At 36.1% G+C, this 20,807-nt stretch overlaps 1 protein-coding gene across 5 annotated transcripts in view; it reads right to left on the bottom strand.

Moving 5' to 3' along the window:
- The window catches only part of ITGB3BP (integrin subunit beta 3 binding protein), a 106,635-nt gene that overhangs the window by 44,671 nt on the left and 41,157 nt on the right, over positions 1-20,807 (bottom strand). For all 5 annotated transcript variants that reach the window (XR_009735415.1, XM_061411741.1, XM_061411742.1 and 2 more), the window contains exons 3-4: positions 14,777-14,912; positions 2,928-2,994 (exon numbers count right to left, since the gene is read on the bottom strand). Coding sequence is in view for 4 of the 5 variants with exons in the window: in XM_061411741.1 (XP_061267725.1) it covers positions 2,928-2,994; positions 14,777-14,912 (203 nt within the window). In the remaining variant the exon portion in view is untranslated. The remainder of the gene's footprint in view (positions 1-2,927; positions 2,995-14,776; positions 14,913-20,807) is intronic.

Here is a 20,807-nt window from a genome sequence, read left to right as displayed (position 1 = left end):
AACAAAAGACAGAGAAATCAAAGAAATAATCCCATCTACCATCATATCAAGAAGAATAAAATACCTAGGAATAAACCTACCTAAGGATTTACTTCAAAAATTATAAGATGCTGAATTCAAAGAAATTGAAGACAACATAAACAGATAGAAAGACATAACATACTATGTTTCTGGGCTGGAAGAATTGATGTTGTCAAAATGACTATACTTACCCAAGGCAATCTACAGATTCAATGCAATCTGTATCATATTACCAATAGCATTTTTTCCAGAACTATAACAAATAATTTTAAAAATCTGTATGGAAACACAAAAAACCCGAATAGCCAAAGCAATTTTAAGAAAGAACAGAGCTGGAGGAATTAGACTCCCTGACTTCTGACTATACTACAAAGCTACACTCATCAAAACAGTCAAGTACTGGAACAAAAACAGACACATAGATCAATGGAAAAAGATAGGAAGCCAAGAACTAAACCCATGCAGTTATGGTCAATTAATCTACAATAAAGAAGGCAAGAATATACAATGGAGAAAAGACAGTCTCTTTAATGAGTGGTGCTGGGGAAATTGAACAGCTACATGTAAAAAATGAAACTAGAACATTATCTAACACCATATACAAAAATAAAATGTATTAAAGGCCTAAATATAAGACTCAATACTATAAAATTCTTAGAGGAAAACAAACGCAGAACACTCTTCGACATAAATCACAGCAATATTTTTTTTGGATCTGTCTCCTAGAGTAATGGAAATAAAAGCAAAAATAAACAAATATGCTATAATTAAAATTATACATTTTTCCACTGGAAAGGAAACCATAAATGAAATGAGAAGACAAACTACAGACTGGGAGAAAACATTTGCAAATGAGGGAACCAATGAGCTTAATTTCCAAATTACAGAAACAATTCATACAAGTCGCTAACAAAAAAACAAACAACTCAATCAAAAACTGGGCAGAAGACCTACATAGACATTTCTCCAAAGAAGACATACAGATGGCCAACAGGCACGTGAAAAGACATTTAATGTTGCTAATTAGAGAATTGCAAATCAAAACTACAGTGCATATCACCTTACATTGCTCAGAATGATCATCATCAAAAAGTCTATAAATAACAAATGCTGGAGAGGGTGTGGAGAAAAGGGAAACCTCCTACACTGTTGGTGGGAACGTAAACTGGTGTAGCCACTATGGAAAACAGTAGGAAGGCACCTTAAAAAACTAAAAATAGTTACCATATCATTCAGCAATCCCACTCCTGGGCATATATCTGGAAAGCACTCTATTTCAAAAAGATGCATGCACCCCAATGTTCATAGCAGCATTATTTACAATAGCCAAGACATGGAAGCAATCTAAGTGTCCACTGACAGATGAATGGATAAACAACATGTGGTATAACCCAATGGAGTATCAGTCAGCCATAAAAAGAATGAAATAATGCCCTTTAAATTGGATGGACCTAGAGATACTAACTGAAGTCAAGTCAGAGAAATACAAATGTCATATGATATCACTTATATGTGGAATTAAAAAAAAATGACATGAACTTATTTACAAAACAGAAACACATTCACATAGAAAATAAACTTATGGTTATCAAGGGAAAAGTGGGGGAGGAAGGCAGGGATAAATAAGCAGTTTGGGATTAACAGATACACACTACTATATATAAAACAGATAAACAACAAGGACCTACTGTATACCATAGGGAACTATATTCAATATCTTGTAACAACCTATAATGGAAAAGAATCTGAAAAGAATACACACACATATAAAAAACTAAATCACTGTGCTGTATATCTGAAACTAATACAAGACTGTAAATCAACTGTACTTCAATTTAAATAAATAAATAAGATTTTGAACCATAACCTATAACCCACTTCTAAGTCAGGGAAGGTATATCAATTTACAACATGAGTCCATAAGCCCCCAATGGGTAGATACTTCATTTTCCTCATGTTTACCCATCTATCACATTGTATGGCACAAAGAAGATACAGCTGGAAAAGTAAATGAGCTGAACACATGAACTACTATGAAAATTCAACTCCCTGTTCTGCTTATTTCAATTTTTCAAGTCGTAGTGAACAGATATAAATATTCTTTCCAGAATACACAGGCAGTAGCTTTCTACACAAAACGATTTCATTCAAGGCACTATTGACAGGCCAATATGAAAATTGTTGACTGATGGCCAATAAGCCTTCTAGGTTCCTCTAGATTCCTCATTCTGCTGGCTTCACTATGTTCCTATCTCCTGAACCAGTTATTTTTTAGGCATTATGTTCTAAAATATTACTTCTCCATCCATCCATTACTTTTCCAGCCGTATCTTCTTTGTGCCATACAGTGTGATGGATGGGTAAAGATGAGGAAAATGAGGCATCTATCCATTGGGATCTTATGGTCTCATGTTGTAAATTAATATATTACTTCTCCATCCAAAGAGGGTGTTTTCCTCAGTTTTACCCTAAGCTAGTTTCTTAAGCATAGACTGGGAGAACTGGGCTAAATGGCTATTAAAATTAAGGTATCATATATCACCATCATTGGAGACGGAAATGGCAACCCACTCTAGTATTCTTGCCTAGAGAATCCTATGCACAGAAAAGCCTGGTGGGCTGCTGTCCATAGAGTCGCACAGAGTTGGACATGACTGAAGCGACTTAGCATGCATGCATGCATGCATATCACCATCATATGAACAGTGTTAAAACACATCAAAAATAAAGTATGTTACTTCTTTAAGAAAAAATAGTTCTACAGACTTTTTATTCATTTCTATAAACTATAAACATTTCTATAAACCATTCATTTCTCAAAAGAAATGATTTATCTTAAAACATCACTTTAACAAATATGACCTTTTTAAGACACATGTATATTATTTCAGCAAAAACAAACTTACTCATTGTCTTGCATAGTAGATTCCATTCTTTTGTTTATACTGAGGTGATTCAAGTTTTCCCTCTTTCCTATGTGTGCAATAAAAGGAACATAAAGTTAAAGCAAAATTGTCAAACTTTAAATAGAATTTAGATCACCAAATTTTAAATAAAAAATAAAAGGGTAGACAAATGAAAGAACAGTAGTTAATGAAAAAGTATCCTGCAATTTGGTATGGGAAAAATTTTGCAATATTGTGAAGAACTTTGCAATAGGTACTTTGTTTCTTTTTTATTTCCCATTCTAATTTTTTATTTTTATTTTTTTTCCATTCTAATTTTTTATTCATGGATTATATTATACAGAAGAAACAATCTTTTGAATAAAATTTCTATTGGGGCTTGGTATATTAAAAAGAAAAACTAGATAAACCCAACTGAATAATATAAACTTTACTTTATAGAGGATGCTTTCATCAAATATTTTAATAAAAATTATTAAAGTTTCCAGTTTATATTATTTAACTCCTATTTTTTTGTCTCACAGTTAACAACAAGGAATTGTTGATACTAATATCTAGAAAATAGTGAGCTCCTCATGATAGCACAGTAAATCAAATATAATTTTAGGGACAAAAGTACCTGACTGCTTAAATGCTAAATGATTTAGTAAACTCTTGGAAATACCTTTAATGCCTTTGAAGATATTTCAAATACTGCATGGTGTCATTTATAAGTGGAATTTAAAAGATAATAAATGAATGTATATACAAAACTGAAACAGACTCACAGATAAAACAAACTTGTGGTTACCAAAGGGGAAAGCGAAAAGGGGAGGGACAAATTAGTGGTTTAGGATGTATAGACACAGATAATTACATCTAAGACAGTGAGATACACTGTATAGCACAGGGAATGATACCTATTATCTTCTAATAAATTGCAATGGAATATAATCTGCAAAAATACTGAATCACTATGCTGTAAATCACAATATTGTAAATCAACTTTTAAACTTCAATTTAAAAGTGCATATTGACTTAGTCCTCATACTTGAGGACACATTAGCATAGTTAGAGATTCTGTGTTTTACATATACTGGCCTTTTACTGAATGAATAAAGAAGCAAATGAATGAATAATCCAAACTCATTACTACTAATGAAAATCAGTGAAGAAAATTCATTTTTTATAATACAAACATTGGCACCTTCTCTCACTACACATTTTAATATAGCTCCATTTGCTCAACAACTGGCAGTTACTACTTTTCTAAAAAATTGGTACAATGCACCATGAAAAACAAGCTCATACTCTCCAAAAGAAATATAATGTCACTTATTAATTTAAAATCTACTAACAAAATTTTTATAAAAGGCAAAAGTCAAATTTGAATATTTGATTTAACCCAATATACCCAAATATTCTTATATTAACACACAATCTACATAAATTATTATATATATTATTTTTTCCAAACTAAGATTTTAATATCTGGTGTGTATTCTTATAGCACATTTCAATTCAGATCAGTCCCACTCCACATGTTCAACATGTACATGTACTGGATGGCATAGTTCTAGATAATACTGCAGGAGGATCCAATACTTCCAGATGAAATCAAATACGCATATAACATGAAGGCAACTTCTTTAAAATTTAAGTGTGATTTATTAACACATTAAAAAATATATTGTCTGGAACAGACTATCCATTGCTGGTTTACATTTTTTTCTTCATTTAATTTGTACTCCATTACTCTCATTTGCTTCTATTTCTAGAGGAAATTTACAATTTCATTGACTGAGGTGGTTCAGAAACTAACAATAATTTCCCTTGTTGTTACTTTGGAACTTATGCCTTCTCTCAAAAAAATAAGTCATAACTAAATTTTTATCTCATAATAGTCTTTAATGCCCAAAACAGAAAAACTTGCACGTCTAGAAATTTTGCTAAAGTCCTAGTTACCTCTTGTTATTAACTTTTCATTATTTGATTTATTGGTATCCTTAAATTCCAAATAGAATAAGTCAATATGGTTAAGAGTTTATTTAATAAAAGATGAATGGGGAAAAGAGTAACAATATTTTACTTATGATTTTGGAGAACTTTGGGGAAGTAAGTTCATTAAAATCTGTCTCTCAAAAAAAGTGTTTTTAATAGAAAAACCACAAATGAAAAATACATTATATACTTTTATTTCATAAAACAGTATTAATCGTTGCCTAAAGATTAATACTAACTTCCTGAATTTTGAATTAAGCTATTTCCATTCAATAAAGTTCCACCATATTACTTTGTTCTTTTAACCTGTAATTAATTATTTTTCACATTTTTAGAACAAGCAGTCAGTAGTGCTAGGTGAGAAACAGCAAAAGACTGCTTTATTTGAATTTTCACCAGGTGTTTTAGGCCTTTCTAAATATTCAGATATTATAAGGGGATTAGTCAGATATCACGAACTATAAAACATAACTAATAGCATTAATTTCAATCTTCTCATGGAAGGACTTATGTTTTGTTTTTCTTTTATATATATATAATTTTATTTATTTATGTTTGGCTGTGCTGGGTCTTTGTTGCTGTGCAGGCTTTTCTCTAGCTGCAGTTACTGGGGCTACTCTAGTTGCGTGAGGGCTTCTCATTGTGGTGGCTTCCCCTGCTGCGAAGCATGGGTTCTAGGGCACACAGGCTTCAGTAGTTACAGGTCGAGGGCTCAGTAGTTGCAGTTCCTGAACTCCAGAGTACAGGTGCAAAAGTTGATGAAATTATTTGCAGAGCAGCAGTGGAAACACAGACATAGAGAACAGCCTTATGGACAAGGGACGGGGGTGAGGGTGGAGAGGATGGGATGTATGGAGACAGTTACATGGAAACTTACAGTACTATACGTAAAATAGATAGCCAATAGGAATTTGCTGTTATGACTCAGGGAACTCAAGCCAGGGCTCTGTAACAACTTAGAGGGGTAGGATGGGGAAGGAGATGAGAGGGAGGTTCAAGAGGAAAGGGACATATATATATCTGTGGCTGCTTCATGTTGATGTTTGGCAGAAACCAGTAAGAGTCTGCAAAGCAATTATCTTTCAATTAATAAATAAATTAAAAAAAAAAGTTGTGGCGCAGGTTTAGTTGTTCTGAGGCATGTGAGATTTTCCCAGATCAGAGATTAAACCCAGGTATCCTGCATTGGTAGGCAGATTACTTACCATTGAGCCATCAGAGAAGCACCCAGGATTTATGCTTTTAAACAATAGACATTTCAATTGTTAAATAGGAGGAATTTTAATGTCTCAAAGAATAACATTTGGATCAGTTATCAAAGAGTACTGAGTGGACTCTATCACAACAAGAGTTTTTCACTTATTTAATAATCACTTTTCCTTATTTCATTCCATGTTATTAGCAATTAACATACACTAAAGTACTGTGGATTCTACGTACTCTTCCTTGCTACACTATATATGATTAATAATTGTGTACTTGCTGCTGCTGCTGCTAAGTCGCTTCAGTTGTATCCAACTCTGTGCGACCCCACAGACGGCAGCCCACCAGGCTCCCCTGTCCCTGGGATTCACCAGGCAAGAACACTGGAGTGGATTGCCATTTCCTTCTCCAATAATTGTGTACTTGATTCCCTTTAAATGTAGTTTCACAAAACACTGGTGATAAATGTAATATCACTGAATCGGGACTGCTTTAAAAATTGTATTTGGACTTTCTGGTAAGGCTCCCAGAAGCCCTTTCTTGAACTAATGAGGATATCTTTCAATAGATAATAATGATAATAATGTTTAGAAGTATAATCAACAATGGTGATGATGAAGTGCCTTTAGGGCCAGGCACTGTTTTAAATGTTACATTATATTAACTAGTTAATTTGCACACCTCTGAGATAGTCATTCTTACTCCCATTTTGCAGATGAGACAACAAATGCACAGAATGGTCATAAAATTTATCTGAAGCTCCAATGCTAGTAAGTGGTACAGTCAGGATCTAAATCCAGCCATTTAGCTACAAAGATTATTCTATTAGCCAAGATGCTATGATTATTTACTAACAAATTAATTTAAAGTTCAAGCAGGTTTAGGCCAGTATCATGCTGCTTCTTGATAAATATACTTTACACTTGGCACATCTCAGGGATCTTTTGGTCCCAAACCAGGAATTAAGAATTGAGGAAAACTTTGACCCAGAGAGGTTTAAAATTACTTGCCTGAGATGTCACATACTAAAATTTTTTTTCTAAAAGAGTTATTGCAGATCAAGTTGGAGTCTGTAGGCTAAGAGGTGAATGAGATCCTATTATTCTTTTAATCGAACAATTTCTATGTAATATTTTTCTATTTATATTTTTCCTATTTTCTTCTACTTTTTATGGTTTGTTCTATTGTTCTTTTTCTATCTTTCTGAGTTGAATGTTCAGCTTTTTAGTTTTCAGTCATCTTTTTAAAATATATGCATTGATAAATGTGAACCCACTATGAATGCTTTCATTATCATGCCATGTTTAGGTATAAATTTTTTCCTCTAAGTGCTGACATGTTTTTATTATCACTCAATTCTAAATATTTTATACTTTATAACAAAAAAGATACTCAAATAGCCAAACAGTCTTGAGAAAGAACAAAACTAGAGTTTCATACTCTGATTCCAATATAAGACCTGAAACCATAAAACTTCTAGAAGAAAGCATAGGCAGTAAGATCTTTGACATCGGACTTGGTAATATTTTTTTTTGATATTATCTTCTCAGGCAAGGGAAACAAAAGCAAAAATAAATAAATGGAAACATATCAAACTAAAAAAGTTTTGCATAGTAAAGGAAACTACAGTCTACTGAATGGAAAAGATATTTCAAAATGATATGTCTAGTAAGGAGTTAATATCCCAAATATACAAAGAACGTAAACAATTTAACATCAAAAAACCAAACAACCTGATTATAAAATGGGCAGGCGGTCTCAACAGACATTTTTCCAATGAAGATATACAGATAGCCAGCAGGCATATGAAAAGATGCTCAAATGACTAATAATCAGGGAAATACAAACCAAACCTCATATGTGGTCAGAATGGCTATTATCAAAAAAGAGAAGAATCAACAAATGTTGACAAAGATATGGAGAAAAGAGAATCATTATGCACTACTAGTGGGAATATAAATTAGTGCAGCCACTATGGAATACTACTAGAGGCACAGAGTAGTGGGAAGGAGGAATGAGATGAAGGTAGTCAAAAGGTACAACCCTTAGTCATAAGACAAATAAGTACTAGGTATGTAACATACAACATGATGAATATAATTAATACTGTGGTATGTTATATATGAAAGCTGTTAAGAGAGAAAGCTAACAGCTCCCATCACAGGGAAAAATTTTTTCCTTTTATTTATATCTATGTGAAACGAGTAAGCTCTGGGAGATGGTGAAGCACAGGGAAGCCTACATGCTGCAGCCCATGGGGTAGCAAACAGTAGGACATAACTGGGAGACTAAAGAACAACAGCAGAAAGTGAAATGGGTGATGGATGTTCACTAAACTTACTGTGATAATCATTTCATGATGTATGTAAGTCAAATCATTATGTTGAACAGCTTAAACAATATGTCAATTATTAGTTCAATAAAACTGGAAGAAAAAGTATGGTTTGAATGACAATAAAAACAAACACATAAACTATCTCCATCATTCCTAAATTTTTAAATCTATTTTATCAGTTTCTGAAAAAATAGCCTACTATGATTAAGGACTTGTGAATTTCTCCTTATAATACTGTCCTATTTTGTCACATCTTGCTTGAGTTTTTATTTTTCATGCACATAGGTTCAGGATTCCTTTCCTGGTACTGAATCTTCTATTCTTTCATTACGGGAAAAAGTTCTATTATTTGCAATAATGCCCTTTTGTCATAATAACTATTTTGGTCTATATTAATATTAATATTCTTATACCAACTCTTATTAGTTTTTAAATAAGCTAGTATTTACTGTTCTACCCCTTTATAATAAATCATATGATGTCTTTGATAATAATATTCATAAAAATAGCTAAAATATGTATTTCCTTATTGCAAAATTCAGACTTAAATTGAAGAGAGTAAGAAAAACCACTAGACGATTCAGGTATGACCTAAATCAAATCCCTTACGATTATATAGTGTAAGTGATAAACAGATTCAAGGGATTAGATATGATAGACAAAGTGCCTGAAGAATTATAGACAGAGGTTCGTGACACTGTACAGGAGGCAGGGATTAAGACCATCCCCAAGAAAAAGAAATGTAAAAAGGCAAAATGGTTGTCTGACAAGGCCTTAGAAATAGCTGAGAAAAGAAGAGAAGCTAAGGGCAAAGGAGAAAAGGAAAGATATACCCATTGAATGCTGATTTCCAAAGAATAGCAAGGAAAGATAAGAAAGCCTTCCTCAGTGATCAATGCAAAGAAATAGAGGAAAACAAAAGAATGGGAAAGACTACAGATCTCTTCAGGAAAATTAGAGATACCAAGGGAACATTTCATGCAAACATGGGCACAATAAAAAATGAAAATGGTATGGATCTAACAGAAGCAGAAGATATTAAGAGGTGGACAGAATACACAGAAGAACTATCTTCTTCTGTGTAGTCATGATACAGATCTTGAAAAAGATCTTCATGACCCAGATAATCACGATGGCATGATCATTCACTGGGATCCAGACATCCTGGGATATGAAGTCAAATGGGCCTTAGGAAGCATCATTACTAACAAAGCTAGTGGAGGTAATGGAATTCCAGTTGAGCTATTTCAAATCCTAAAAGATGATGCTGTAAAAGTGTTGCACTCAGTATGCCAGCAAATTTGGAAAACTCAGCAGTGGCCAGAGGACTGGAAAAGATCAGTTTTCATTCCAATCCCAAAGAAAGGCAATGCCAAAGAATGTTCAAACTACCGCACAATTGCACTCATCTTACACTCTAGCAAAGTAATGTTCAAAATTCTACAAGCCACGCTTCAACAATATGTGAACCAAGAGCTTCCAGATGTTCAAGATGGATTTAGAAAAGGCAGAGGAACAAGAGATCAAATTGCCAACATCTGTTGGATCATTGAAAAAGCAAGAGAGTTCCAGAAAAACATCTACTTCTGCTTTATTGACTACACCAAAGCCTTTGACTATGTGGATCACAATAAACTGGAAAATTCTTCAGGAGATGGGAATACCAGACCACCTTTCCTGCCTCCTGAGAAAGCTGTATGCAGGTCAAGAAGCAACAGTTAGAACCAGACATGGAAAAATGGACTGGTTCCAAATCAGGAGAGAAGCATGTCAAGGCCGTATATGGTCACCCTGTTTATTTAACTTATATACAGAGTACATCATGTGAAATGCCAGGCTTGATAAAGCACAAGCTGGAATCAAGATTGCCAGGAGAAATATCAATAACCTCAGAAATGCAGATGACACCACCCTTATGGCAGAAAGCAAAGAGGAACTAATGAGCCTCTTGATGAAAGTCAAAGAGGAGTGAAAAAGTTGGCTTAAAACTCAACATTCAGAAAACTAAGATCATGGCATCCGGACCCATCACTTCATGGCAAATAGATGGGGAAACAATGGAAACAGTGAGAGACTTTATTTTGGGGGCTCCAAAATCACTGTAGATGGTGACTGTAGCCATGAAATTAAAAGATGCTTGCTCCTTGGAAGAAAAGCTATGATCAACCTAGATAGCATGTTAAAAAGCAGAGACATTACTTTGCCAACAAAGGTCCATCTAGTCAAAGCTATGGTTTTTCCAGTAGTCATGTATGCATGTGAGAGTTGTACTATAAAGAAAGCTGAGCACCAAAGAATTGATGCTTTTGACCTGTGGTGGTGGTGAAGATTCTTGAGAGTCCCTTGGACTGAAATGAGGTCCAATCAGTCCATCCTAAAGGAGATCAGTCCTGAATACTGATTGGAAGGACCGATGGTGAAGCTGAAACTCCAATATTTGGCCACCTGATGCAAAGAACTAACCCTGGAAAAGACCCTGATGCTGGGAAAGAATCAAGTGGGTTGGAGAAGGGGATGAGAGAGGATGAGATGGTTGGATGGCATCACCAACTCAATGGACATGAGTTTGAGTAAGCTCTGGGAGTTGGTGATGGACAGGGATGCCTGGCATGCTGCAATCCATGGGTCACAAAGAGTTGGACACGACTGAGTGACTGAACTGAACTGAAAATATGTATTAAACACTTACTATATGCCAGTCACTGTTCTAAGTACTTTTTGTATGTTAATTCTTTTAATTCTTATAACAATCCTGAGGTAGATGTTATTTTCCCCATTTTAAAGGCAAGTAAACAAAAACACAATTAAAAGTTCAACTGACAGATATTCCATCTGCTCCCTGAAGATTACAAGGACCTTAAATTTGTAATTCCTTCCTGCTTCCACATATATCTTCCAAGCTCTTATGGTCTATTAGTACTTGTTTTTAACCCACTCTTTTGCTTTATAGTCAGCAGAATTGGTAATCACATTTTTATAACTAGGTTTACAGATTTACCAACATGCTTGTTAATTTATTATTTTACCACTGCTCTTTGCATTCCATTCCTTTATTTGAGGCTCAGTTATGATGCTGGGAGGGATTGGGGGCAGGAGAAGGGGACGACAGAGGATGAGTTGGCTGGATGGCATCACCGACTTGATGGACATGAGTTTGAGTGAACTCTGGGAGTTGGTGATGGACAGGGAGGCCTGGCGTGCTGTGATTCATGGGGTCGCAAAGAGTCAGACACGACTGAGTGAGTGAACTGAACTGAACTGAACTATGAGCATGTACTCACAGAAGAATATTCTTTAATAATCTTTCAAGGAGTATTTGTGAATGGTTAATTCTCTCAGACTGAATGAAAATACCTTTACTTCATTCTTACTTCCTGAATGAAAACTTCAGATGTGATTTTCAGTTGGTATTATTCCATTTCCTGCCACAGACTACAGATACTGATGAGAAGTCTAATGTCGGCCTGTCGCTAAAATTTTGTCTTTGTTTTTGATGTTCTGCAGTTTTATCATGATATGATTAGGTGTGAGTTTGTTTAATTCATCTTGCTCAGACAAAGCATGTTATTCTAATCTGGAAATTTCCATCTTTCCTCAACTACGAAAACCTGATAGTTCATATATCTTAGACTACTGCCTCTGCTCCTTTTTCTCTTCTTTCTTGTGGAACTCCTATTTGACATATGTTGGAGTTTATTCTATCCATTACTTTCCTTTACTGTTTTATCATATACTCCATCTGTTTATCTGTCTATGTTGTTAACACTGCTACAATCTGGGGTGATTTCTACACATCTATTGTCTATTTTACAAGTACTCTCTTTGTCAAATTTGGTGTTTATCCTTCCACCCCAACTATTAAAAAACAAGTGCATTCTTAGGAGTAAAGGAACACAAAATTTTACCATCTTTTTTCTCCTCTAAAAAGGATACTACTTTGGAAAAATTTGCCAAGTGGTAGGGACGGGGATAGGAGAAGGCAATGGCAGCCCACTCTAGCACTCTTGCCTAGAAAATTCCATGGCCGGAGGAGCCTGGTAGGCTGCAGTCCATGGGGTTGCTAAGAGTCGGACATGACTGAGTAACTTCACTTTCACTTTTCACTTTCGTGCATTGGAGAAGGAAATGGCAACCCACTCCAATGTTCTTGCCTGGAGAATCCCAGGGATGGGGGAGCCTGGTGGGCTGCCGTTTATGGGGTCGCACAGAGTCGGACACGACTGAAGCGACTTAGCAGCAGCAGCAGGGACGGGGATGACCCCTACTAAGGGGCAGGGCAGTATAATGACACACACACAACCATACATAAATGTAATCAATATACACAATGACAAATGAGAGAGAGGGAGAGTGTGTGTGTAGGTATATCTTCACTGTATAAACTGGAAGCAGTCACTCCATTTGAGGGCTATGTAGAATTTAAGTAGAGGGAAGACTTATATCTAGATTTTTTTCCTTTTATAATTGTAAATAAATTTAATATTGCCACCTGTTCACATAGTATGTAATTCAACTGAACATAGAAAGCACATATAAATACCTGGAGGAAGAATATTCCAGGTTGAAAGAAGTGCAAGTGCAGTTCTTGTGGAGGCAACAGGCTCAGCATGATTGACAAATAGCCAGAAAATAAGGGTGGCTGAAGTACTATAAACATGGGAAGGGCAGGAGAATAAATGAGACAGATGAGCACCTAAAATGTCTTTGAAAATGTGCTTTAAGCAGAAGTGCTTATTTAAATTGTACCTTGTGTTTTGTACAATACTTAAAAAGTAACGCTGTTAACAGAAGTTATAATTTCATTTAGAACTTGTAAGACAAGCTTTTCTATTTTTAAAATACAATAAGATGACATATTAGGAAAATCAATATAATGATTACAAATGACATAATCTGCTACAAGATCCTAGGCAGAATTCTATTTTGAGGCTTGTGTGAGAACTATATATCAAAGAATACATAAAACACATACGTACAGTTTAATGAATAATTATAGGGTGAACCAGCATAGCCATCATATAGAAACAGAATATTACCAGCACTCTAGGAACTCCTGCTATATGACTTTTCAAAAAAGAGCTTACCAAGTACTATAACCGGTGATAATTATCCACTTAAATGTCAACTGAGATCATGTGACCAATCTTTTTATGGGCAAAAGAAATGTTCCCTTAAGTCCATATTTAATTTCAATATGGAAATTAAGTACGTATCCACTTAAAATCTATTCACATTTCAGTATAGAGATGTTCCATATCTAAGGCACTAATTTTTCATTTTAAACAAAAGGTGTATCAAGTGAATTAAAGAAAAAACAACAAAAACAACAACCCAGAACTATAGAGCTTGAAGAAGACATCTACATCTTCATGTATTTTTGTGAAAGCAAACTTAACAGTGATAGCTTTAAGATTAAGAAGCACCTGATTAAAGTCATTCAAAAGTTAAGATCTCATTAAAGGTTTCATTACAACAAATTAGGTAAAATGAGGAGAATTCTTTGTTTCTCTGTAGCTTCCAGTATATACTTAGCACTCAAATGTTTTACAATAAATATGAATCAGGCTAATCACAGTATATCTAAAATATATTCTTTTCAATTTAAGCCTACTTAATATTTCATATTATAGAAACTTGACGGGTCACTGATTCACGACTTTTTTACAATATTAAAAATTAAGCCTATGAAATCTAGATTCCTGCATCTTTTAAATGAATATTTTAGCAATAAACTACCAGAGGATAAGAAATATATGTGGTCAAAATTAAACTAACAATAATTTAAAATAAAGAATTTCATATTAAAATTAGATTATTCTCTAACAGTAATTATACAAACCTTTTGCAAGTGCACTTAAAATAGTAACAGAAGAGAATGAAATACAATAAATAAAACAAGCTATAAAGACACAGGAAATGTGGATAAAACTCAATGGACAACATGAATAAAAATAACATTTAGAAGTATTAAAGTGTAGTGCATTACCTGAATTATGTACCCTTTAATTTATGCACATGATAGATAGCTTGTTAACTTGTTAAGGGGCTAAACTATTATAATTGATAGTGGCTGAAGGCAGTCACGCCATAATTTCTATTTAATGGATGGGAAAGTAAGGTAACAAAGTCTGCAGCAGCATTTTAATGTAACTGCCTAGAGTTTACATTTATGTCCAAAGTATTACCTATATTCTATTCTTTTCTATGTTGAATTCTTTAAAAAAGACAAAAATCAGCTGCTGCAGGATTCACATATTATTAAATCAAAATTCCAATTTAACCAACACCTAGAAAAAATCTCACAATAAGCAGAAAAGAATGTTCAACTAACCATTTGATGGTCCATTTCTGTTTTCTTGTTCTTTTGAGCTTGTGGGAGAAGCAACTGGGCTCATTTGACAGGTTCCAGTTGTTGGAGAATAGTCTGCAGCGCTTTTCTTCCTTGTGATTTTAGGAGAACCAAATGACTAGAAATAAATATTAATTTGGGACAAATATATTATGTTTAGTTACAGACCTTTGGAAATACATTTGAAAAACTTACAAAATTCAAACAAATACTCTTTTCTTTGCTCTTTCTTTTTGGATTTAAATATACACCATCACTATCTTCAAAGTGAACACTTTTATTTCAAGGTATGCACATTTTTCAGGTCTCCATACTAATTAGGGTATCTCAATCTGATGTTTATGAAGTTTTAACACTGAAGGATCGCTACCTTCTGAGATGGTATTTCCAAGCAAGTAGAGACAACCAACTCTCCCAGTTACATCAGACATTTGCTGTCAGCACAAGCACGGCGGCTGCGACGGCACACGAGTGCGGTTGAGAGGAGCTACCCCACGTCCAAGGTCAGGGGCAGCGGCCGAGAGGAGTTACCCCACATCCAAGGTAAGGAGCGGCGGCTGAGCTTTGCTGGAGCAGCCGTGAAGAGATACCCCATATCCAAGGTAAGAAAAAGCCAAGTAAGACGGTAGGCGCTGAGAGAGGGCATCAGAGGGCAGACAGACTGAAACCACAATCACAGAAAACTAGCCAATCTGATCACATGGACCACAGCCTTGTCTAACTCAATGAAACTAAGCCATGCCCTAAGGGGCCACCCAAGACAGGCGGGTCATGGTGGACAGATCTGACAGAATGTGGTCTACTGGAGAAGGGAATGGCAAACCACTTCAGTATTCGTGCCTCAAGAACCCCATGAACAGTATGAAAAGGCAAAAAGATAGGACATTGAAAGAGGAACTCTCCAGGTCAGTAGGTGCCCAATATGCTACTGGAGATCAGTGGAGAAATAACTCCAGAAAGAATGAAGGGATGGAGCGAAAGCAAAATACCCAGTTGTGGATGGGACTGGTGATAGAAGCAAGGTCCGATGCTGTAAAGAGCAATATTGCATAGGAACCTGGAATGCTAGGTCCATGAGTCAAGGCAAATTGGAAGTGGTCAAACAGATGGCAAGAGTGAACATCGACATTCTAGGAACCAGCAAACTAAGAAGGACTGGAATGGGTGAATTTAACTCAGATGACCATTATATCTACTACTGTGGGCAGGAATCCTTTAGAAAAAAATGGAGCAGCCATCACAGTCAACAAGAGTCCGAAATGCAGTACTTGGATGCAATCTTAACAACAGAATGATCTCTTGTTTGTTTCCAAGGCAAACCATTCAATATCACAGTAATCCAAGTCTATGCCCTGACCAGTAATGCTGAAGAAGCTGAAGTTAAATGGTTCTATGAAGACCTACAAGACCTGCTAGAACTAACACCAAAAAAAGATGTCCTTTTTTGGACAGATAAGAAAGATCTGTCCTCAGCAATCAATGCAAAGAAATAGAGGAAAACAATAGAATGGGAAAGACTAGAGACCTCTTCAAGAAAATTAGAGATACCAAGGGAACATCTCATGCAAACATGGGCAAAATAAAGGACAGAAATGGTATGGACCTAACAGAAGCAGAAGATATGAAGAAGAGGTGGCAGGAATACACAGAAGAACTGTACAAAAAAGATCTTCATGAACCAGATAATCACGAAGGTGTCATTACTCACACACACCTAGAGCAGGACATCCTGGAATGTGAAGTCAGGTGTGCCATGGGAAGAATCACTACAAACAAAGCTAGTGGAGGTGATGGAATTCCAGTTGAGCTATTTCAAATTCTAAAACATGATGCTGTGAAAGTGCTGCACTCAATATGCCAGCAAATGTGGAAAACTTAGCAGTAGCCACAGGACTGGAAAAGGCCAGTTTTCATTCCAATCCCAAAGAAAAGTAATGCCAAAGAATGCTTAAACTACTGCACAATTGCACTTATCTCACACACTAGTAAAGTAATGCTCAAAATTCTCCAAGTCAGGCTTCAGCAATATATCAACCATGAACTTCCAGATGTTCAAGCTGGTTTTAGAAAAGGCAGAGGAACAAGATATCAAATAGCCAACATCTGCTGGATCATTGAAAAAGCAGAAGAGTTCCAGAAAAACATCTATTTCTACTTTATTGACTATGCCAAAGCCTTTGACTGTGTGGATCACAATAAACCGTAGAAAATTCTGAAAGAGATGGGAATATCAGACCACCTGACCTGCCTCTTGAGAAACCTGTATACAGGTCAGGAAGCAACAGTTAGAACTGGACATGGAACAACAGACTGGTTCCATATAGGAAAAGGAGTATGTCAAGGCTGTATATTGCCACCCTGCTTATTTAACTTATATGCAGAGTACATCATGAGAAACACTGGGCTGGAAGAAGCACAAGCTGGAATCAAGATTGCCAGGAGAAGTATCAATAACCTCAGATATGCAGATGACACCACCCTTATGGCAGAAAGTGAAGAAGAACAAAAGAGCCTCTTGATGAAAGTGAAAGAGGAGAGTGAAAAAGTTGGCTTAAAGCTCAACATTCAGAAAACGAAGATCATGGCATCCGGTCCCATCACTTCATGGGAAATAGATGGGGAAACAGTGGAAACAGTGTCAGACTTTATTTTTGGGGGCTCCAAAATCACTGTAGATGGTGATTGCAGCCATGAAATTAAAAGACACTTGCTCTTTGGAAGGAAAGTTACGACCAACCTAGACAGCATATTCAAAAGCAGAGACATTACTTTGCCAACAAAGGTCTGTCTAGTCAAGGCTATGGTTTCTCCAGTGGTCATTTATGCATGTGAGAGTTGGACTGTGAAGAATGCTGAGCGCTGAAGAATTGATGCTTTTGACCTGTGGTGTTGGAGAAGACTCTTCAGAGTCCCTTGGACTGCAAGGAGATCCAACCAGTCCACCCTAAAGGAGATTAGTCCTGAGTGTTCATTGGAGGGACTGATGTTGAAGGTGAAACTCCAATACTTTGGCCACCTAATGCGGAGAGCTGACTCATTTGACAAGACCCCGATGCTCGGAAAGATTGAGGGCAGGAGGAGAAGGGGATGACAGAGGATGAGATGTTTGGATGGCATCCCCGACACAATGGACATGAGTTGGGTGGACTCTGAGAGTTGGTGACGGACAAGGAGGCCTGGTGTGCTGTGGTTCATGGCGTTGCAAAGAGTCGGACACAACTGAGCGACTGAACTGAGCTGAACTTGAAGGATAATTACAGGGCTAGGCAAGAGAAATGCTCAGCAGTTCTCTCAGTAAGACCCACAGGGAAATCCTAGGAAGAGTTAGTGGTGTCCTACAGCTTCACAAAGTTGCTCTGACACACGTCCTAATGATGACCAAAATAATGTTCAGTATTTCAATTTCAATGCAATTGAGTATTGCATATAAGGCCTTTGAGAATTTTACCTATTCTAAATAAATCCTCTCTACAGCTTCCTGCTCTGTGTTTACATAGACCTCGTGTATACCTCTTACTGGAGTTAGTGAATTCTAATAATTCTTTACATTTCTGTATACTCCACTAAAATTTATGTTTCTGAAAATAAATTGTTATTTCATCTTTGTAGTCTAGAACTAAAAAATGTATGATGAACAGATGATTCAAAAGGAACAGTCCAAGCCAGGACATGGAAGCAACCTAGATGCCCATCAGCAGATGAATGGATAAAGAAAGCTGTGGTACATATACACAATGGAGTATTACTCAGCCATTAAAAAGAATACATTTGAATCAGTTCTAATGAGGTGGATGAAACTGGAGCCTATTATACAGAGTGAAGTAAGCCAGAAGGAAAAACACCAATACAGTATACTAACGCATATATATGGAATTTAGAAAGATGGTAACAATAACCTGGTGTACGAGACAGCAAAAGAGACACTGATGTATAGAACAGTCTCCTGGACTCTGTGGGAGAGGGAGAGGGTGGGAAGATTTGGGAGAATGGCATTGAAACATGTAAAATATCATGTAAGAAACGAGTTGCCAGTCCAGGTTTGATGCACGATACTAGATGCATGGGGCTAGTGCACCGGGATGACCCAGAGGGATGGTATGGGGAGGGAGGAGAAAGGAGGGTTCAGGATGGGGAACACATGTATACCTGTGGCGGATTCATTTTGATATTTGGCAAAACTAATACAATTATGTAAAGTTTAAAAATAAAAAAAATAAAAAAAAAAAAGGAACAGTCCAATAAACTTAGCCACGTGATTCCACTCAAAATATATTCATTTGTTCATTCATCCATTATTAAATGACACCTATAGTCCCAGTCACTTAGGCTATTCACATTTCAGTTCAGTTCAGTTCAGTCACTCAGTTGTATCCAACTCTTCAAAAGCCCACGGACTGTAGCATGCCAGGCTTTCCTGTCCATCACTAACTCCTGGAGCTTACTCAAACTCATGTCCAAGTTAGTGATGCCATCCAACCAACTCATCCTGTGTCGTCTCCTTCTCCTGCCTTCAATCTTTCCCAGAATCAGGGTCTTTTCTAAAGAGTCAGTTCTTTGTCAGGTGGACAAAGTATTGGAGTTTCAGCTTCAGCATCAGTCCTTCCAGTGAATATTCAGGACTGATTTCCATTAGGATGGACTGGTTGGATCTCCCTGCACTCCAAGGGACTCTCAAGAGTCTTCTCCAACACCACAGTTCAAAAGCATCAATTCTTTGGCGCTCAGCTTTCTTTATGGTCCCAACTCTCAAATCCATACATGACTACTGGAAAAACCTTAGCTTTGACCAGATGGATCTTTGTCGGCAAAGTAATGTCTCTGCTTTTTAATATGTTGTCTAGGGTGATCATGGCTTTCTTTCTAAGGAGCAAGCATCTTTTTATTTCATGGCTGCAGTCATCATCTGCAGTCATTTTGGAGTTCCCAAAATAAAGTCTCTCACTGTTTCCATTGTTTCCCCATCTATTTGCCATGAAGTGATTGGACCAGATGCCATGATCTTAGTTTTGTGAATGTTGAGTTTTAAGCCATCTTTTTCATTGGGGCCTCGGCTTATCTTTCACTGTTTGGGACCTCACTCATAATCCACTTTCTCCAAATACTCATCATCACACTATTAATTGTTTCCTGTTCTGAATTCCCTTTAAACTTGTTTTCTATAATACTTACCCACCACCCAGCATCTGGCTAACTAATGTACATACAGGAATGAAACAAATTGCTCTGGCCTCATAAACAGCAGAGAACAGGTCTAAAGGTAGTATGTGTGCTATAGAAATTTGAAGAGGGAAAATCAAAATAGTCTGCAGTAATCTCACAGGATTCCTGTGAGAAGGAAGCGTGAGGCTTAGATGAGTGAAAACAAAAGGTATGAAAAACCTGAAATGTAGAGATGAAATGGACAGCAAAGGGTGGATTTGGGGGATAAAGGAAATGTCTGAAGGGTCATGATTATGTTGCAAACATTGTAGAATTACACTTTAGCTTGGTTGCTGACTTGAAATAGTTATATAACTCTCTACTGTCAACTATTCTTTACTTTTAAGACACCATGGCAGAAATAGTAGCTATGTTACCTTTTCCAATAATTTTGGTATTAGTTCCAGAATCTATAGCATCAATTATTTTTTTACAGTTAAGATTTTAAATGATAGATACTTCTTTGTATTGGGGGAACAAAAGGCATTCCATTCTTTATTTTCTGTATCCACAGTAGCCACAAATGTAACCAATTTCTTTTTTAAAAAAATCAAACTATAATATCAAGTTATAGCTCTAAAGCAATCTTTTTCGTAAGGTGAAAGGGTTTTAAGTCTCTTTATCAGGTGGCTATTATTACCCCTCTACCTTGAGTTTTCACCTGTTTATATGTATTCAGTCATAAACTATGACATTTATCCAATCCAACCCCACTTTTCTAAGAATTTATTGCCCAGAACTATTTCACAGTGTATGTTCAAGAAATGAAAGTTACTACGCTAATGTACATTGATGTCAATCTGTTTTCCTATTT

This window comes from Bos javanicus, chromosome 3 (assembly GCF_032452875.1).
Source record: "Bos javanicus breed banteng chromosome 3, ARS-OSU_banteng_1.0, whole genome shotgun sequence".
NCBI classification, from domain to species: Eukaryota; Metazoa; Chordata; class Mammalia; order Artiodactyla; family Bovidae; genus Bos; species Bos javanicus.
Note: the sequence above shows the minus strand (reverse complement) of the source record. Positions and strands in the feature narration are given on the sequence as shown.